This window comes from Ictidomys tridecemlineatus, chromosome 5 (assembly GCF_052094955.1).
Source record: "Ictidomys tridecemlineatus isolate mIctTri1 chromosome 5, mIctTri1.hap1, whole genome shotgun sequence".
NCBI lineage: Eukaryota > Metazoa > Chordata > Mammalia > Rodentia > Sciuridae > Ictidomys > Ictidomys tridecemlineatus.
The window spans coordinates 176,126,516-176,147,680 of NC_135481.1; the positions used below are offsets into that span (position 1 = coordinate 176,126,516).

Consider the following 21,165-nt stretch of genomic DNA (forward strand, 5'->3'; position numbering starts at 1 on the left):
CCCCTATTTATTTTTTTATTTTTATTTTTTATTTTGAGATGGGGTCTTGCTAAGTTGCTGAGGCTGGCCTTGAACTTGGTGATCCTCCTGCCTCAGCCTCCAAATTGCTGAGATTACAGGCGTGCGCTTCCTTTGCCATTACACCCAGCAGAGCTCATGCTTTTCATTGCAACTTTACACTTTGTCCCCCCATCTCTCTGCATGTGTGCGTACACATACATACATATTGCATCATAGTTATTCTTTTTGGTAGCCTGCTTTTTTTACTCAGTATGTCTTAAATATATGTAAATACCTAGAGGTTTATTGATTGTCCTTCTTGATAACTGTATAGTGTCCCGTGGTATAGACATAATCTAATCAGTCCCTTTTATTTTTTATTTTTAATATTTATTTTTCAGTTTTCGGCAGACACAACATCTTTGTTTGTATGTGGTGCTGAGGATCGAACCTGGGCCGCACGCATGCCAGGCGAGCGCGCTACCACTTGAGCCACATCCCCAGCCCCTAATCAGTCCCTTTTTGATGAGTATTTTAGCAGTTAGATATAAATGGAAAAAATGTACTACCACTCTGCACCTGTGTTCAGTTATTATGTCCTTAAAATAATCTAAGAAATGAAATTACTGCTTCAAAGAGGTATTTACATTTAGAGTTTTGGTATTGACAGCACAATTGCCTCAAATAAATTGTGTCAATTCAAGATGCCATGGGTCCCATATTGTCCTGTAAGGGATATTTTGCAAAATTTCAGACTATTCACACACTGTTTGGCTTACAAAAAGACAGCCTTATGTTTTGACCAGTGCCTGTAATTGCAATATATTTTACTTGTCTGTCACTCTGACATCTATGCTCTGAATGCCTTTAAGAGCTGAGGCCACATGACTCTTAAGGTGAAAAGTTAAAAATTCCATTGCTGTGGCCCTCATGGAAGTTCTTTTTGTTTTGTTTTGGTGCTAGGGATTCAACCCAGGGCATTGTGCATGTGAGGCAAGCACTCTGCCAACTGTGCCAACTGAGCTATATCCCCAGCCCTCTTGGAAGTTCTTGTATGATGCTTCTCCATAAAGTTGGGACAAGGAGTTTTATTCCTAGGGTCCTCTGTTTATCAACTAAAATCTTTTTATTAGCTTACATTCATAGTGGTCAGTAAAAGTGGATAGATAAAATGAAAAAATGAGTTGTAATGCCTAGACATTAGTTTACTTAATTTCACAAAACTTTTCTGATTAGGGAATATATGCATACGATTCCAAATTTAAGAGGTATAAAAGGATATACAACGAAAAGTCTTTCCCTACCCTTGACCCTCAGAAACTCATCTCTTTTAGTGAAAACCAGTCTTATTATTTGACAGCTATTGTTATCTGGCTCTTACATACCCTCAAGATATGTTTTATGCTCACAGAAGCAAATTCAGAATTATTCCCTCAGCACAAACACTGTATCCTTTTAAAAGTTCTGCAGGGCAGTGTTATTTTTCAACTGGAGATGGAAATCTTGGTGTTTTGTTTTGTTCTTTTATAACCCAGGGTTGCTTTACCACTGAGCCTGAGCCACCTCTCCATCCCTTTTTATTTTTTATTTTGAGACAGGGTCTCCCTAAGATGCTTAGGATTTTTTTTAAGTTGTGCAGGCTGGACTTGAACTTTTAATCCTCCTGCTTCAGCCTCCCAAGATGCTGGGGTTATAGGTGTGCACTACCACGCCCAGTGGAAATCTTGTTTTGAAGAGTGCATAACTCCCCTTGTGATACTGGCCATCAGAGAAACCAGAGACCCAGAATTGAACTTGCTGACTTGGTATGGCTCAGAGATTACAAGTAAGAAACAAGGAGTCCTGATGCTTCAATAACAACGAGAGAGAATTGTGAAAGAGAGCAGTGTTAGGGTAATGTGGTGGATACAGAATAAAAACAGTTGCTTCTCCAGAGACACCTGCACAGGGAGTTGGCTTAGGCCAGTTAATTAGGGAGTCACTTCTATCTTCTTGCTCAAGTGTTGCTGTGCTTTTCTGATGGCTTGTGTGATCTGTGACTTGAGCTGCATCTCACATACTCTTGAACGCTGGGCCGGGCAGTTGGCAGGTGGTTGCCTGGTCTGACTGAGAGATGTTGCATTGGCATGCATTATTAGAAGTGTGTTAGTATGCACTCTGTGTGCTGCAGATTGCTCCTTCTTACAGGCTGCTCCTGGGGAATTGCCAGACCTTCATTTTCCCATTCAAAGATAACCACATGCTTATTAAAGAGAATTTGGAAAATATGGAAATGTTGAAAGAGAAGGGCAAATCATATGTTCTCCCATCACTTAAAGTGGGCCACTACTGAAGTTTTGATGTGCGTCTTATTTTTTATATAATTGTGATTGCATGTAGTCATTCAATTTTTTAAAAAATTTTTAATATTTATTGTTTAGTTTTCGGTGGACACAACATCTTTATTTATTTATTTTTTTAATTTTTATGTGGTGCTGAGGACCGAACCCAGCACACCCGCGCATGCCAGGCAAGTGCGCTACCGCTTGAGCCACATCCCCAGCCCCGTCATTCAGTTTTTTAAAAAAATATTTTTAGTTGTCAATGAACCTTTATTTATATGCAGTGCTGAGAATCGAACCCAATGCCTCACACATGCGAGGCAAGTTCTCTACCACTGAGCTACAACCCTAGCCCCTAGTCATTTGATTTTATAAACTGCTTTTTCACTTATGAGCATTTTACATGTCATTTAAATGTCATTTTAAAAGATGGGCTAGCATGGCAGGACTTTTTTTTTTTTTTTTTGGCACTGGGAATTGAACTCGGGGGCATTTGACCACTGAGCCCCATCTCAGCCCTATTTTGAATTTTATTTAGAGACAGGGTCTCACTGAGTTGCCTAGCACCTCACTATTGCTGAGACTGGCTTTGAACTCGTGATCCTCCTGCCTCAGCCTCCCGAGCCGCTGGGATTACAGGCTGTGCCACCATGCCTGGCTAGGACTTCTTAATCAGATCATATATACATGATTTGGTCGTGTATATATGACTCCTACAGGAGCCAGGCAGGAAGTATAAATGAGCAAAGCACGATGGGTGTGAAGCAGGAGGGAATGGGGGTTTGGTGAGGACTGGAGGACCCAGATCCACCAGAGGGGCACTGTTGGTCAGCTCCCCTGGCTGCCACTTGGAGCTCTGGTCAAGGGATGTCAGATACTTATATATATTTTATGTGAAACTGGTTGTTCTAATAGTATAGGAAACAGCCAGAATTGATGGTAATGTTTTCTCTTATTTATTTCAAAGTTTCATTTTCCCATTTTTATTTTTTAAAAGAAATAATAAAATATGGGTCTGGGATTGTGGCTCAGCAGTAGAGTGCTTGCCTAGCATGTGTGAAGCACTGGGTTCAATCCCTGGCACCACATAAAAATAAATAAAATAAAGGTATTGTTTCCATTTAAAAAAAGGAAATGATAAAATATTATATATTATAAAATTGAAATATTCTTCTAATCCTCTGGTTTCATTTTCAGTACTTCCCACTGCCCAATTTAGGCAGCTGCCATCATAAAATTGGTGCATACCCCTCTCCAATTTTTTTTTTTTTTTTATGGTGCTGGGGATTGAACCCAGGGCCTTGTACATGCAAGGCAAGCACTCTACCAACTGAGCTATCTCCCCAGCCCATCTCCAACTTTTCTATACTTATACATACGTAAACAAGTCTATGCGCACCATATTATTTTGTTCTAATAAAAAATTACCACTCTACAGCTTGTAACCTGTTTATTTATCCATATATATATATATATATATATATATATATATATATATATATATAAACTGTAATTCAAGGCTTGGCAAATTTTTTCTGTAAAAGGCCAGATAGTAAATATTTTAGGGTTTGTGGGCCGTATTGCCTCTGTTGTGCCACCTAGTTCTCCCATTTTATCATTAATGCAGCCATAGAGACATGCAGACAAAACTTAAGGTTGTGTTCTGATGGAATTTTATTTGCCAAAATAGACTGTGTGTCAGATTGGCCTGTGGACTATAGTTTGCTGATCCATGCTCTAATTTATTCCTTTTAACCACTGACTAGTGTACTCTCTTATCTATCATGTGAATGTACCATATTTTACTTTTTATTCTCCCATGTAGATGTGTAGGTGTCCAGTTTTCTTGCTGTTGTGACAGTGCTGAAGGAAGCACTCTTGCCTGTGTGTGCACATATGCAAAGATTTTCACCAGTATGTGCATATAGAGAGGGGTTGGAATTGCTGAGCCTTTGCTGCTGCTGCTGCTGCTGTTGCTGTTGCTTTTGGTGCTGGGATTGATTGAATTCAGGACCTTAAGTGTGTACTGTACCCACTTGGTCACACCCTCAACTCTTTTTTGTTTGTTTCTTAATTTATTTGGATACCAGGGGATGAATTCAGGGGCACTCTACCACTGAGCCACATCCCCAGTCCTATTTATTTTATTTTATTTAGAGACAGGGTCTCACTGAGTTGCTTAGCTCCTTGCTTTTGCTGAGGCTAGCTTTGAACTCGTGATCCTCCTGCCTCAGCCTCCCAAGCTGCTGGGATTTTGGCTATGCACCACTGTGCCCTACCTAATTTATTTATTTTTAATTTTTGGTACCAGGGATTGAACCCAGGACACATAACCACTGAGCAACATTCCCAAACCTTTTTATTTTGAGATAAGGTCTCACTTAGTTGCTGAGGCTGGCTTTGAACTTGGGATGCTCCTGCCTCAGCCTCCCAAATCTCTGGGATTATAGACAGGCACCACCATGCCCTGCAACTCTATTGTTTTTTAAAACACCAGGCAGGCAGGGCAAGGTGGTGCACATGTGTAATCCCAGCAGTTCAGGAGGCTGAGGCAGGAAGATTGCAAGTTCAAGGCTAGCCTCACAGCTTTGTGAGAATCTGTCTCAAAATAAAAAGAGCTAGGAATATAGCTCAGTGGTAGAGTGCCCCATGGGTTCCATCCCCAGTACTGGGGGTGGGATGGGAGATTTTTCAGGTGGAGGTCTGGGGTTTAGCTTGGTGCTGGAGACTTGCCTAGTATGTGCAAAGCTCTAGATTCCATGCCAGCACCACACATCCAAAAAAAGTTTCAGATGGAATTTGACCAGTTTGTGACCTCTGACCTAGACTCTCCATGGAAATCAGTAGTTAACTGAGAACCCAATCCACTCCTAGTTCTAGACTTTGAAGTGAGACTCCATGAAAACAAGCAAAAGCAAGGTTGTCTGAATCTAAACAAGAAAGAGCTGGTGGCTGCCATGAGAATGGGGAGCTGATCTCAGCAGACAAAAGAGATGAGGCTGCGGAAGAGCTCAGCTTTTCAAGGATAATAGCCATTCAGATAGTGGGTGTTAACATTCAGTGACAGGTTCTAGCAGAAAAGGTATTCAGGAAGCAGGTGATGAGCGCTGACCTGTGGTTCCTTCTTTCCTGGCAACACTGTGAGTTCCTTTAAAGATTTATCACTCTGTAATTAGATCCACTAGAAGAGAATAAAGAAGGTAATAAAGAAAGAATATCAGGGCGTCCTTCCAAGAAAACCGTCTCCTTTGAGGAGGACCCAGAACAAGACTGTAAGTCCTGATGGCAGGAAATTAAATTAGTCCATCTTCCTGAAATAATACATCAATAATACAGGACTCCTTCGGGTGAGTCAGAAAAGAATGAATTCTATGTTCAGAGTTGGGGAGATTTAATTAAGAGGACTTGCTTTAGGAATTCCTTCCTTTTTAAGGGCTTTGAAGATTAATGTAGGTCATTATCATTCCTTTGTTTTTTATCATTTTGGAGAGCTTAAAAATAATGGAGCTGTACAAAGCAGCCCAGCCTCTAGGTTAGCTTGCTGAAGGCTTTTTTGAAAAGCAGGCTTGGGGCCACATTGCTTTGATGGGTAAATGTTGGTGGCTTTGCCCCTCAGGGCTGTGTGGTGAGAAGAATCATCCCTCCCTGCCATTGAATTTCTCTCACTCTACCAAGGCCAGAGTCTTGTCTGGCTCCCATCACCACATCTGAGGCCTCCCCAAGGGGGCCTCGCGGGACTGGGGTTCTCACTCTGCACCCAGACCAGCTTTGGCTGGCATCTGTTGAAATGAAAGGAGAGACAGACCAGGCCACGGGATTGACACAGCCAGGGCTTGGGGACTGTTCCCCTAGAAATGAAAAGGAGACACTAGAAACTGGCCATTCTGGCATCTGACTCTTCCTTCCCATCTGGCAAAATTCTTTTTTTTTTCTTTTTTAGTTGTAGATTGACACAATACCTTTATTTAATCTCCAATTGAGATCCTCCTTCCTCAGTCTCCTGAGGCACTAGGATGACAGGCTTGCACCACTGGGCCTGGCATTAAATATATATTTCTAATGATATTGTGTGCATATCAAGCATGCAACATGCATGTATCCCGCCCCTTTTTAATATATATTTACTTGTTTGTTCTTCTTAGTAGACTTTATTTTTAGAGCAATTTTGGGATCCAGCACAAGGGAACAGAAGGTACAGAGATTTGCGCATACGCCCCACCCCAATGCCCCATGACCTCCCTTGTTACTAGCATCTCCCAGCAGAGTGGTGCGTTTGTTAGAACCAAGGAACCTATGTTGCTATGTCATTATCACCCAAAGTCCCTCGTTTATAACAGGGTTTGTTTGGCAAACCTCTTCGAATACTATGTATATGGTACCCAGTCTTCCTCACCTGCTTTTTAACAACATGTCTGGACACAGGATTGTATGTAGATTACCCCATTCTTATTAATAACTGCACAGGATTCCACTGTATGTATGTGTATATATGTACGTTTATATATAGGCATATATATATATTTTATATATATATATTGAATTTGATCAGTCCTCTCTTGATGAGAATTTAAATTTTCCACTACCTATTGTTACCACAAAGATGTCATGACAGGGCTGGGGCTGGGGCTCACTGGTACAGCGCTTGCCTGGCATGTGTGAGGCACTGGGTTTGATCCTCAGCACCACATAGAAATAAATAAAATAAAGATATTCTGTCCATCTACAATTAACTTAAAATATTTTTTTAAAAGATGCCATGACAGATAGTCTAGTATATGTTCTCTGTATAAGACATACATTTGAAAGATAAGTTCTCAGAAATATAACTGCTAGGTCAAAGGTTTGTGCATTTTAAATTTTGATAGTTTTAAATTGCTTTCCTTAGAGGTTTAGTAGTTCGGCAGGGTATAAGATCATCCAGGCTTTTAAAAGGTTTCCAGCTGCTTTGACCTGCAGTTAAGATTAAGTGTAGATTCAGGGGAGGGCACACTAGTTAACAGGATTGTCTTTCACTTCTGAAGCTGGTTAAGATCCCATGAGGAAGTGCCCGTGTGGTGAGTTACTGCACACAGCCATCAGGTGGCAAGGTGGAGATGGCCTGTATGTGTCAGCCTCTGATGGCAGCTGTACTGTACTCACTTACTTTTGCTTTTTTCCTAGGACCTTAGCATCCTGAGACATTTTGGATTTATAGCCCTCAAGATTGACGCAGTCAGAGCTCATCATGTCAAAGTTAAAAAGCTCAGAGTCGGTCCGGGTGGTGGTTCGCTGTCGGCCCATGAATGGCAAGGAAAAGGCCGCTTCCTACGACAAGGTGGTGGACGTGGATGTGAAGCTGGGGCAGGTGTCTGTGAAGAACCCTAAAGGCACAACCCATGAAATGCCCAAGACTTTCACCTTTGATGCAGTCTATGACTGGAACGCCAAGCAGTTTGAACTCTATGACGAGACGTTCCGACCTCTTGTGGACTCTGTTCTGCAAGGTTTCAATGGGACAATTTTTGCCTATGGACAAACTGGGACTGGGAAAACCTATACTATGGAAGGAGTCCGAGGTGACCCTGAAAAACGAGGTGTCATTCCCAACTCATTTGATCACATCTTCACTCATATCTCTCGCTCGCAGAATCAGCAGTACCTCGTCAGGGCTTCCTACTTAGAGATCTACCAGGAGGAGATCCGAGACCTGCTCTCAAAGGACCAAACCAAACGGCTTGAGCTCAAAGAGAGGCCTGACACGGGAGTGTATGTGAAGGACTTGTCTTCCTTTGTCACCAAGAGTGTGAAGGAGATAGAGCACGTGATGAACGTGGGGAACCAGAACCGCTCCGTTGGGGCCACCAACATGAACGAGCACAGCTCGCGTTCCCACGCCATCTTTGTCATCACCATTGAGTGCAGCGAGGTGGGCCTCGATGGTGAGAACCACATCCGGGTGGGGAAGCTGAACCTGGTGGATCTTGCTGGCAGTGAACGGCAAGCCAAGACCGGGGCACAAGGGGAGAGACTGAAGGAGGCAACGAAGATCAACCTCTCCCTGTCAGCCCTGGGTAACGTCATCTCTGCCCTGGTGGACGGGAAAAGCACTCACATTCCCTATCGAGACTCAAAGCTTACCAGACTCCTCCAAGATTCCCTGGGTGGCAACGCCAAGACTGTGATGGTAGCCAACGTGGGACCTGCCTCATACAATGTGGAAGAGACTCTGACCACCTTGAGATATGCCAACCGTGCCAAAAACATTAAGAATAAGCCAAGGGTTAATGAGGACCCAAAGGATGCCCTCCTTCGAGAATTTCAGGAAGAAATTGCTCGGCTCAAGGCCCAGCTGGAAAAGCGCTCCATTGGCAGGAGGAAGCGGCGAGAGAAGCGGAGGGAAGGTGGTGGCAGTGGTGGGGGTGGGGAAGAGGAGGAGGAGGAGGGAGAAGAGGGTGAGGAGGAAGGGGATGATAAGGATGATTACTGGAGGGAACAGCAAGAAAGACTGGAGATTGAGAAGCGGGCCATTGTGGAAGACCACAGCTTGGTTGCAGAGGAGAAGATGAGACTGCTGAAGGAGAAGGAGAAAAAGATGGAGGACCTGCGGCGGGAAAAGGATGCTGCTGAGATGCTGGGTGCCAAAATTAAGGTATCATGCCCTTCTTTCGGCCCTTTCCCCCATCAGTGCCTTTTCTTTTATCACAGAAATGATACAAGGGCTGACCATGGTGGTGCCTGCCTGTAATCCTAGCTACTGGGGAGGCTAAGGCAGGAGGATCCAAGTTTGAGGCCATCCTGGACAAAATAGCAAGACCCTATGTTGAAATACAAAGGGCTGGGGGAGTAGCTCAGTAGTAGAGCACTTGCCCAGCATGCATGACACCCTGGGTTCCATCCCTCATACCGCAAAAACAAAAAACTCAAGATGACGTATTTTTTGGTTTTTCCATTTCCAATAGCTCCATGATATTGGTGCTCAATAAATTTTGTTGAATCAATATGAACAGGAAAAACTTTTCAAATTAAAAATTGGATTCATAATAATAATTATCACCTGTATGTCCAGTATAAAGGACGGCAATAAAACTGATAGCCGTGTATCCCCCAGGCCCAGTATAAGATATAGAACAGCAGCTGCCAAATGTGGTGGTGTAGGCCTGTAATCCTAGCAGTTTGGGAGGCTGAGAGAGGAGCATCACAAGTTCAAAGCCAGCCTCAACTTAGCAAGGCCCTAAGCAACTGTCTCTAAATAAAACACAAATAAGGGCTGAAGATGTGGCTCAGTGGTTAAGTACCCCCGGGATCAATCCCTGGTACAAAAAAAAAAAAAAAGGAACAGCAGCTGAATCTTTAGAGATTCCTCTGAAAGGAATGTCCCCCTACCCCAGAGTAACCATCATCCTGAATTTGATTCTTATTGTTCTTTTGCTTCCGTATATGTATTTCTCTCTAAATATAATACAGGTCAGTTTCATGTGATTTCTTTTGTATAAGTGAGCTGCCTGCACTTTACTTTTATTTGCCCAGCGTTCTGTTCATGACATGAGTCTGTATTGATGCCTATAACTGTGATTCATTCATTATTACTGTTTGGAGTATTCTGTGGCATTCCATTCTCCTAACAGTGTGGGTTGTTTCCATTTTCTGCTATGACCAACCATTTATTCTTGGCTCCAGGAGGACATGTATGTGCAAGTTTCTTGTCTGGCACTTTTAGATCTTAGAGTACATGGTGCTCCTACTTCACTAGATGAGAACAAGTGGTTTTCTAAAGTGACTGTGCAAGCTCTAGTTGCTCCCCTTCCTTGCCGACCCTTGTGATGATCAGACTTACACTTGTGTGCCTAGTGGGAATACAGGGGTATCTCACTGTATGTTTTAGGCTTCAGGACCCTGGTTCTAAAGACACAGAACACAATCCATCCTCGCTAGGATTTCCTCTTGCTGATCCTTTGCAGTCATCCCCTTTTCTAACCTGACCCAGTCATCAGTATACTTCCTGATGTCTACCTCGACTTCCCTAGGTGGCTGAGCAGTATTCTAGAGTGTGGAGGCTTTTGACATTCTGTGTCTTCTTTCTGGAGGGAGGATGCTGTTCCCTTAGGTGCCTGGCCTCTGGGCCACCACTTGGCAATAGTGGCAAGGAGAATGCAAAAGTAGCCCTAGAGGTCCGAGATGGCCACTGGCTGACCCCAAGCTGGGATTCCCTTGAAGGGTGGGGTTTTTTTCTTATTGAATTTATGCAGACTTTGGTTTCTGCCTAGAAGGAAATATGTTCAAATTATCAGTATAAAAATGGTAAGTTTTCTCTCTCTCTTTTGTTTTTTTCTTCATGAGCATATATTATTAGGAAGATAATCAACCATTACAGATGCATTCTTAAATAGGAAACATTCTCTACAGCTAGAAGTAGTGCAGTAGAAGTAGATCTTACATTTTCATTAGACAGGCTTGGCTGGAATCCCAACTTTGCCCTCAGAGCTTTGGGTTCTAAGGCAGTTTGCCTATTTTTTTTTCCATTTTTTTAAAAATTTGTTTTAATTAGTTACACATGACAGTACAATGATCTTGACATATCATACATTTGAATCAGATGGGGTATAATTTCTCATTTTTCTGAGTGTACAGGTTGCAGAATCACATTGGTCATGCAGTCATGTATATACCCACAGTAATCATAATGTCTATTTTATTCTGCTGTCCTTCCATTCCCCCCTTCCCCTCCCCTCCCCTCCCATCACTTCTCTCTACCCAATCTATTGTGACACACTTCTTTTTTTTTTCCCTCACATCTTCATACCTGTATTCTGTATAACGAAGGGGGTCTCCTTCCCTCTTCCATGCAATTCCCCTTCTCCCTCCCTTTCCCTCCCACCTCTCTTCCCTATCTAAAGGTAATTTTCTTCTCATGCTCTTCCTCCCTACCCCATTTTGAGTCACCCCCCTTATATCAGAGAAGACATTCGGCATTTGTTTTTTTGGGATTGGCTAACTTCACTTAGCATAATATGCTCTAGTGCCATCCATTTCCCTGCAAATGCCATGATCTTGTTATTTTTTATTGCTGAGTAATATTCTATTGTGTATAAATGCCACATTTTTTAATCCATTCATCCATTGAAGGGCATCTAGGTTGGCTCCACAGTCTAGCTATTGTGAATTGTGCTGCTATAAACATTGATGTGGCTGTGTCCCTGTAGTGAGTATAGTCCAAGACGAGGAATAGCTGGGTCAAATGGTGGTTCCATTCCCAGTTTTCCAAGGAAGCTCCTTACTGCTTTCCAAATTAGTTTTCTCTTTCTTGCCTCTCCTCCCCATGGTCTTCAAAGCCATGCTGTTTATCTGTGGCTTCAGAGGAGCCTTTTCACAGAGCTGGCCACTATTTTACTGTAGAGGCAGGGACCTTAAAACCCTGAAAGCCCCTTCCAGGATTTTACAGACCCCATGTGAAAACAGTCGTACACCACACGATTAGGAGGTAAATTTGTTTCAGGGAGGGGCTTACTGTGGGATTCCTTCATGTCAGATGTCACATCTCCCCTCCTCACTTGCTCTGGGAGTGTGACTGGGTGTGCCCACATTGATTTGCACACTGCTCTTCAGAATAACAGGCAGCATCGGGTCTGTTACTCGAGGCCAGGAACAGCTGCACTCTAAACTACCTGGGTGTTAGGGGAGCTCTCAGAGACCGAGTCTGGCTAGATTCAGCATTACCTCAAGGTCACTGCATTTCTTAGACATTTTATGTATGGAAGAATGATATGACTTCTTTCTCAGTCCCTGGATGCTGAAAACCATGGATATTTATATATTTAATTTTAGAGCTGAAGTGTGTGCATGTGGGGGTGGGGTGGTAATAATCTAGTCCAGTCTCTTGGTTTTGAGAAAAGAGGAAACGGTCTCAAGAGACATAGTGAAAGATGGCGACAGGGCTACACTTAACATTTCTCAGAGGCCATGTTGTAGCCTGGTGTAGTGGTACATGCCCACAGTCCCAGCTACTTGGGAGGCTAAGGCAGGTGGATCACAAGACCAGCTGGGGCGACTTAGTGAGACCCTGTCTTAAAATAAAAGAATTAAATTAAAAGGGGTTGAGGATGTAGCTCAGTGTGGAGCACCTCTGGGTTCAATCCCCCATACCACACACACAGAAAAAAACAGCCACACAAACAGAAACCCAGGTGGCAGTGTGTTGACATGCATGCTTTACAGGTGCAAGTCACTCTCACGGCCTCAGCCCCCTTCTAAATACTGACACCTCCCAAGGTGGATGTGCGGTCCAGGACTGTCTCCTAACGTCCAGGCCTGGTGGCCTTCTGCCTCCCAGACATCTCTACTGAGCTGCCCTTGGCCACCCAGAGCCAGCTCCTGCCTTCATACCCCAGTGAGGCTGGTCCCTGGCAATTTCCTTGCAGCTGTCCCTCTTTCTGTCTCTATGGCCTTGTCGGTCCCACAGCCTGTGACTCCTGCCTCATTGGGTCTCTTGGACCAGCCACTTCGCTGCATCTCATCCCTGCATCTCATCCCTGCCGCCCACCCTGCACCCTGCAGCAGCCTTCCGTCTGCTCTCCCCATCCAGCCTGCCCCTTCCCACTCATCCTTTTTATTGCAGGGAGTCATTTTTCTAAAACACAAATCTGATTGTGCACCCTCATGCTCAAAGAACTCAGCAGCGGTTCTCTGACTATATTTAATCCTCAGGATTAAATATAGTCTCCTTGACAGAGCTTTGAGGAGACCTCCTGCTTGCTTTGCTAACTCTAAGCATCACCACTCCCTGCCCTACCCTCTCCTATCACAATCTCTCTACTTTTTTTTCCCTTCTAGTTTTTACTTCAGCTTTTTGTATAGATTTCCTTCAGACAGGAAGCTTTCCCCAACTTCTTCCAAAAGTCTGAATTCTCACCTGTAATCCCAGTGGCTCAGGAGGCTGAGACTGGAGGATCCTGGGTTCAAAGCCAGCCTCAGCAATGTAATGAGACCCTATCTCAAAATAAAAAAGAAAAAGGTCTGGGGATGTGACTCAGTGGTTAAGCACCCCTGGATTCAATTTCTAGTACCAAAATAAATAAATAATTTTTTTTAAAAGTCTGAATTCTCAGGGCTGGGGATGTAGCTCAGTTGATAGAGTGCTTGCCTTGCATGCAAAAGGCCCTGGGTTCAATCCTCAGCATCAAAAAAAAAAAAAAAAAAAAGTCTGAATTCTCTGTCTTCACTGTTTTTCTTTTATGAATTACTCTGCATGTTCCTCGTGATAGTGTCCCCCACCATCTGGTTAAAGCTGGCTTATTTGTCTGTATCCCTCAGTGACTGAACCTTGTAGTTCTCACTGACACTTGCATCCCCAGTATCTGGCACATAGGACACACTTAGCATGTTCTCAGTGGGGTTGATGCTTTGTCTCCACAAGCCAAAAAAGGATATTGTTAAAGAAAGCAGAGGTTCTTGTATGTAGGGGAAGCTGCACCTTCAATGTGACCAGGTGAAGTCCCAGCCCACTCAGGAAGGGGACTGAGCACAATCTTTTTCTGCCTAGAGTTTGTCCCCTTTTGGCTCAGTCGTGAGCTCTTTATCTTTCTCAGACTTCTCTGTGAGGCGTTGTGCTCTGGGGAGACCATTCACAGCATGGATTCTACTTTGTTTCTCACTCAGGCCATGGAAAGTAAACTACTTGTTGGAGGAAAAAATATAGTAGATCATACAAATGAACAGCAGAAAATACTGGAACAGAAACGGCAGGAAATTGCAGAGCAGGTAACCTGGCATTCTTTCTTGGGGAGAGTAGGGTGGGCTAAGGTGCATTTGTGTCACTGAAAAAATACCTCTGGTATGAGTTGTGTCAGCTTCATGCTAACTGGAGACTGATTGGGAGCAGCCAGCCCCATGTTCTCCTACAGATAGTCTCTAGGGCAAGCTGATGGATTCTGTAATATTGCTCAGAAACGTCGAGAAAGAGAAATCCAGCAACAGATGGAAAGTCGAGATGAGGAGACCTTGGAACTTAAAGAGACGTACAGCTCACTGCAGCAAGAGGTGGACATCAAGACCAAAAAACTCAAAAAGGTAGGAAAGGAACAAGGCCAAATCAAGACACCTTGAGACCTAGGGTAAGGGGGACCTGGTTCATTGATTGGGCCCTCCTCACCTGCCTCTTCCCCTGGTTCCAGCTCTTCTCCAAGCTTCAGGCAGTGAAGGCCGAGATCCACGACCTCCAAGAAGAGCACATCAAGGAGCGCCAGGAGCTGGAGCAGACGCAGAATGAGCTCACCCGGGAGCTGAAGCTCAAGTAAGTGCAGGACGTTCCATGGTACCCTGCCCTTGCTGGCCAGTGGCATTGTCTGTCAAGTAGGAAACATCTTTGAGGACAGGTCCTTGCCCACTTCTCACCAGCTCATCTCCTGCCACCTTCCTCTCTTCTGCTTATTCCTGAGAGAGTCCTTGTCCATCTCTGGGTCCATGTTCTTTTCCGTCCTACTTTATTTATTTATTTTTGGTACTTGAGATTTAACTGAGGGGCACTTAACCACTAAGCCACATCCCTAGCCCTTTTTATTTTTTGAGACAGGGTATCACTAAGTTGCTGAGGTTGGCCGTGAACTTGTGATCCTCCTGCCTCAGCTTCCCAAGTTGCTGGAATTACAGGTGTGCACCACCACACCCCACTTGTTTCTTTGATGTATTTCCTAAGCATTTGTCAGTCAGAAACTCTTCTCAGGAATGATTTTCCTCCTCTTGTTTTAAGGGACTGAAATCTGTTCAGTCTTCTCTTTTCCCTGGTCATTTAAAATAGGCACTTTTCTTCTCATCCTCTTCCTCCCTATCCTGTTTTGAGTCACCCCCCCTTATATCAGAGAAGACATTCAGCCTTTGTTTTTTAGGGATTGGCTAACTTCACTTAGCCTAATCTGCTTTAATGCCATCCATTTCCCTGCAAATGCCATGATCTTGTTGTTTTTTAGTGCTGAGTAATATTCCATTGTGTATAAATGCCACATTTTTTTTTTTTTATCCATTCATCCATTGAAGGGCATCTAGGTTGGTTCCACAGTCTAGCTATTGTGAATCGTGCTGCTAAAAACATTGATGTGGCTGTATCCCTGTAGTATGCTCTTTTTAAGTCTTTTGGGTATAGTCCGAGAAGGGGAATAGCTGGGTCAAATGGTGGTTCCATTCCCAGCTTTCCAGGGAATCTCCATACTGCTTTCCAAATTGGCTGCACCAATTTGCAGTCTCACCAGCAATGTATGAGTGTTTTCCGTGCATCCTTGCCAGCACTTGTTGTTTGACTTCATAATGGCTGCCATTCTAGGAAGAGAGGTGGGAGGGAAAGGGAGGGAGAAGGGGAATTGCACGGAAGATGGAAAGAGACCCTCATAGTTATACAGATTACATGTATGATGATGTGAGGGGGGGAAAAAAAGAAGTGTGTCACATTAGATTGGGTAGAGAGAAGTGATGGGAGGGGAGGGGAGGGGAAGTGGGGATAGGAAGGGCAGCAGAATGAAATAGACACTAGTATTGCTGTATGTATATACATGACTGCATGACCAATGTGATTCTGCAACCTGTACACTCAGAAAAATGAGAAATTATACCCATTTGATTCAAATGTATGATGTGTCAAGATCATGTACTGTCATGTGTAACTAATTAAAACAAATAAAAAAAAAAGAGGAAAAAATAGGCACTTTTCTAGTTTGGGTAACAAATTGTGGGACTGAACGAAGGCCATTTAATTTCTAATCTATGTTCAGCAATGACTTTGCTTAGCAGCCTCAGGGGCCCCCTTTTGGTGTGTGCACATGTGGTGGTGGGGATTGGACCCAGGGTCTTGCGATTCGAGGCAGGATTCTAGCACTCACTCACATCCTCAGCTCTATTCGTTTTATTTTGCTAATTTGTGCAGGCTGGCCTCAAATTTATAGTTGTCCTGCCTCTGCCTTCTGAGTAGTTGGGATTATGGGCAAGTACTACTACTCCCCGCCTCTAGTGGCCCTCTTAAAATTATTTTCAGTAGGAAATATTCACCCCAGAATAGCCCAGGTGTCACCTCCCTCTTCAGTCTGTTCACATCCTCATGCTGTTCCTCCTCGGGCAGAAGGGACAGACCACTCTTAGCACCTGTCAAACCTGAGTGCAAGGCTAGGACCAGGTGTCATTCATGGCTGTGTCTCAGCTCCATGTACAATGTTAGTCTCGTAGTACCTGCTAAGTAACTGTTTGTTGAGTGACTTGACTCGGTTATCTAATTATTCAGTGGCACCAGATGCCAGTATTCGGAGTGTGTGTATATGTGTGTTTGTGTGCATGCACATGTTTGCATATGTGATTGAATGCAGGGTCTCTTTATGTTGCCCAGGCTGGGATCCTGGGCTCAACTGATCCTCCTGCCACATCCTTCCAAGTAGCTGGGACTACAGACATGTGCCACCACACTTGCTCTGTTCTTCATCTGTGTTTATCTATGTGTGTTCTCACAGGCATCTTATTATAGAAAACTTTATCCCTCTGGAGGAAAAAAGTAAAATTATGAATAGATCCTTCTTTGATGAAGAGGAAGATCATTGGAAGTTACACCCTATAACCAGACTGGAGTAAGTAACTCTTGATGTTAAGTAGACCTACAAGTGGGGAGGAAACAGTATGTTGATAAACTGCACTGGGCCAAAGGGATGTAGGGAGAACAGAGTTTGATTTATTTAAACTCAGAATCAATTACACTTCTGACTTCAAGGCTGCCATTGGACCATTAGGTAAAGGTTGGGTGATATTAGCATGGTATTATGAATTGGAGGACTAACACCTTTCCCAGGTTCCTGAATTTCCATTTCCCCTGTCAAGTGAGGTATGCTCGGCCACATGATCAGCAGTACAGAGATGTTACCTTGTGTGTCAGTCTGAGCCTGGTTCTGTGAGGGAGGTGGGAGAGATCCCCCCAGGATGCAGGGGTCAGGAGTGCTGATGACTGTGCTTTGTGTCTGCTGTTTAAGAACTGGATGATGCTGACTAGCATCCCTCCCAGCTTAAAAGATTCCTGATGTGCACATCTGGAGCACACAGCAATTCAAGCAGAAAACAGAAGCAGCTGCTGCCCACTGTAGTTAGCCTGCAGTCCTGGGAATTACCACTTCAGGTTCTGTCCGGTTCAGGCTTCTGAGTGCTTGTTCCACAGGACCAAACCTGGGCTCTGGGTCACACTTCAGCCAGGGCCTTAACCACTGCAGTCCCTTTGCAGGAATCAGCAGATGATGAAGCGGCCAGTCTCCGCGGTGGGATACAAGAGACCATTGAGCCAACACGCAAGAATGTCCATGATGATTCGTCCAGAGGCCCGATACAGGGTAAGAAGATTGTTCTTGGGTTTTTCTCCTCCGTTTTAGAGTAATTTAGGTTTGAGTAAACCCTCAGGCACCATTCGGCAAAGTCACAGAGTTTGTATCTTGACTTGCCAGAGATATTGAGGACATTTATAATAATTATAACAAGTAACACGTGAATATAATAACTAATGAATAATAAATGGAAAGGTACAGTGAGGCTTAGAAAATCAGGGTAGGTAGGTAAGGAAAGGTGTATAAACATCCTGTCCATAGTGGCCAGTAAACATTAGCAGGAAGCTTCAGAATGAGTCTGTGGGAACATTGGAAAGAATACAGATGTCTTGTTGACAGGACATGGGTCTGTGCTGAAGAACTTCTAGTACTTTCTTTTATCATATGTGTCAGTCATGAGGTTGGTTAAAATGACATAAATGAGGACTGTTTTATATTTTACAATTAAAATACACATAGATCTGGTGTTTATTATACTTGCTGTTGCTGGGCCATCTCTGTCTTCTGTATGAGTTCTCCCATCCACTCTTTGCAGACAATCTGTTGCTCAACTTCAGGTAGTTGGTAATGGACAGAATGGGAGACACAATATATTGTTTTGTTATGAAACAATTTAAACTGAAAGTTTATATATGAATCAAAAGTTTATATAATATACATGAAAAAGTAAACTGGTTATCTCTAGTTAGTGGAAGTGTGCCTAATTTAAATTTTCATTTTGTTTATCTGTATTTTGTAACTATCAATAGGAAAATTCTATTATTTTTTATAATGAAAGATTTTAATTTAAAATTGTAAAAATGTTTTTGCATTTCCCTTGGAGCCAGAGCAAATATCTCTTGCCAGAGATATTGGGATTTAGTTGACTCCTGTGATGCTATACTTCTTGGCACTGAGTTACTCACAAAAACAAAAATATTTATTAGTCATTCCACCCCCCATACTGGAAATTGCACCCAGGGATGCTCCACCATTGAGCTACACTCTAAGCCCTTTTTAAATTTTTTTACTTTGAGAAGGGGTTTCACTAAGTTGCCAAGGCTGGCCTTGAACTTGTGATCATCCTGCCTTCTGAGTACTGGGATTATAGGAGTGCATCACAGAGCCTGGCTAAGTGGAGTTTTATACAGTAGAAGATAGAGTGTCAGAATCCTCAGGAGCATTTTCTAGAAGTTTCCGATGATGCATATCTTCCTAGGTTTTTCATATTTTAAGCCAAGTATATGATATTAAAATCCACAAATCGGCTGGGCACAGTGGCACAAAATGTAATCCCAGCAGCTCGGGAGGCTGAGTCAGGAGGATCTCACATTCAAAGCCAGCCTTAGCAACTTAGCAAAACCCTGTCTCAGAATAAAAAAAAATAAAAAGGACTGGAGATGGCTCAGTGGTTAAATGCATCTGGGTTCAATCCCTGGCATACCCCCTAAAAGAATCCACAAATCAAATATATGAGATTCCAGGGGGCCACCCTGGCCCAAAGGTAGAATTTAAAGCAGTGACTCTCAGACGTTTTTAAAATAAAAAATCAACAGAAATTTTATGCACTACTAAATATCTAAAACCAGTGAATGGAGCCACTCCCTGTTCTCACCTTCTCCCTTCAGTGGCCCTTCCTGCCCTCTCTGGAGCCCTGGGATGGACTCCATCAACTGGGAGGAATCAGAAAAAGATGGAATGTGTGATCATGGGTGCTTCTCCTTCTATAAATTCATCTCAGGAGGTAGGAAAGGCTCGCCACCAGATATCAAGTAGTTAAATCTACAAGGCCAGTTATGAGGCAGGATTTTGTTAAATTGCTGAGGCTGACCTCAAACTTAAGATCCTCTGGCCTCTGCCTCCTGAGTCTCTGGGATTACAGGCATGTGCCAATGCACCTGACTCCCCAACAGTTTTTTTTTAAATGTAGTCACAAGCATCTTGGTGCAGTAGTGCATATCAGTAATCCCAGTGACTTGGGAGGCTGAGGCAGGAGGATTGCAAGTTCAGACAAGCCTTGGCAATTTAGTGAGACCCTCAGCAATTTATCAAGACCCTGTCTCAAAATTTAAAAAGTCATAATAATAAAAGGCCTGGAGATGTAGCTCAGTGATAAAACACCCCTGGATCAATCCCCAGTACCTGCCCCCCACAATAAAAACCACATGAGGTTACAAGTATATACACTGTCATGAACACCCTCCTCACCCACATTATGACTCTTTGATGACAACTATTTTCTTCTTTACTTCTTTTTATATTTTCAAATTATTTATTTATTTTATATTTTTTATTTGTTTTATTGGTTGTTCACAACATTACAAAGCTCTTGACATATCATATTTCATACATTAGATTGAAGTGGGTTATGAACTCCCAATTTTACCCCAAATGCAGATTGCAGAATCACGTCGGTTACACATCCACAATTTTACATAATGCCCAATTAGTAATTGTTGTATTCTGCTACCTTTCCTATCCCCTACTATCCCCCCTCCCCTTATATTTTCAAATTATATGTAATAAATAGGTTTTAGTGATTTTTCTGATTATTTCCCTTAGGGTATCATTTGCAATCCTTTTTAAGTATTTTTTTAGTTATACATGGCACAGTATCTTTATTTTGTTTGTTTATTTTTATGTGGTGCTAAGGATCGAACCCAGTGCCTTGCATATTCGAGGCAAGCATTCTGTCATTGAGCCACAAACCTAGTCCTCATTTGCAACCCTACCAGGGAAAAAGTTATAAAACTATATAACTATTCTAGCTAGACTCTTAGTAGGCTCTGAATGACAAGCAGTTTACAGGTGTGGCATAGGTTGCTTGACTCTTCATTGGAGGCCAACCTAGCTGGTGATGGCTGTGCTTCTTCTGCAGGCAGAAAATATTGTGCTCTTAGAGCTGGACATGCCCAGCCGGACCACCAGAGACTATGAGGGTCCAGCCATTGCCCCCAAGGTCCAGGCTGCACTGGATGCAGCTTTGCAGGATGAAGATGAGATACAGGTGGATGCATCATCCTTTGAAAGCACTGCAAATAAGAAATCCAAGGCCAGGTGAGTGGCTTTTAGTGACCTGTGTTTGAAACAAGGACATTTGATCAAGGACAAACCAAGTAGAGGGCCATGAGTGTGCTTGTTTATCATGGAGGGCTTTATAGAACACACTAGAAATTATTGCCATATTGCTTCTGTTTGTTTATTCCACAAATATTTGAGACACTATGCCAGGTGAACTGAATACCAGAATACCTAACCACCTAGTCCCTGCCTTTGAAGGAGCACATGCTCTGGTGAAGTGAGGTCAGTTCTTTAGTTTCTACCAAGTGCCAGGTAGTTCTTTACAAAGATTCTCTTGATTTCCTTTAAAAAAAAAAAAAGTGTATATATATATATATATATATGTATATATATATGACCTTTAGTCCCATTTTACTGAGAAAATTGAGACCTAGAATTTTTGAGAAAGTAGCCAGGTCCAAGGAAACCCAGCAAGTAAGTGGCAGAGCCTGAGTTCAAATCTGTGTCTCCCTTAGTTCACAGCTCAGACTCTG

General features: G+C 43.1%; 1 protein-coding gene across 1 annotated transcript in view; it reads left to right on the plus strand.

The window, feature by feature from the left end:
• Kif3b (kinesin family member 3B) overlaps window positions 1–21,165 on the plus strand; it is a 41,932-nt gene that overhangs the window by 16,845 nt on the left and 3,922 nt on the right. Inside the window, exons 2-8 of the mRNA XM_078051591.1 lie at window positions 7,482–8,949; window positions 13,953–14,054; window positions 14,241–14,363; window positions 14,468–14,586; window positions 16,781–16,894; window positions 17,536–17,641; window positions 20,490–20,668. Of these exons, the coding sequence (XP_077907717.1) occupies window positions 7,546–8,949; window positions 13,953–14,054; window positions 14,241–14,363; window positions 14,468–14,586; window positions 16,781–16,894; window positions 17,536–17,641; window positions 20,490–20,668 (2,147 nt within the window). The 5' untranslated portion in view covers window positions 7,482–7,545. The remainder of the gene's footprint in view (window positions 1–7,481; window positions 8,950–13,952; window positions 14,055–14,240; window positions 14,364–14,467; window positions 14,587–16,780; window positions 16,895–17,535; window positions 17,642–20,489; window positions 20,669–21,165) is intronic.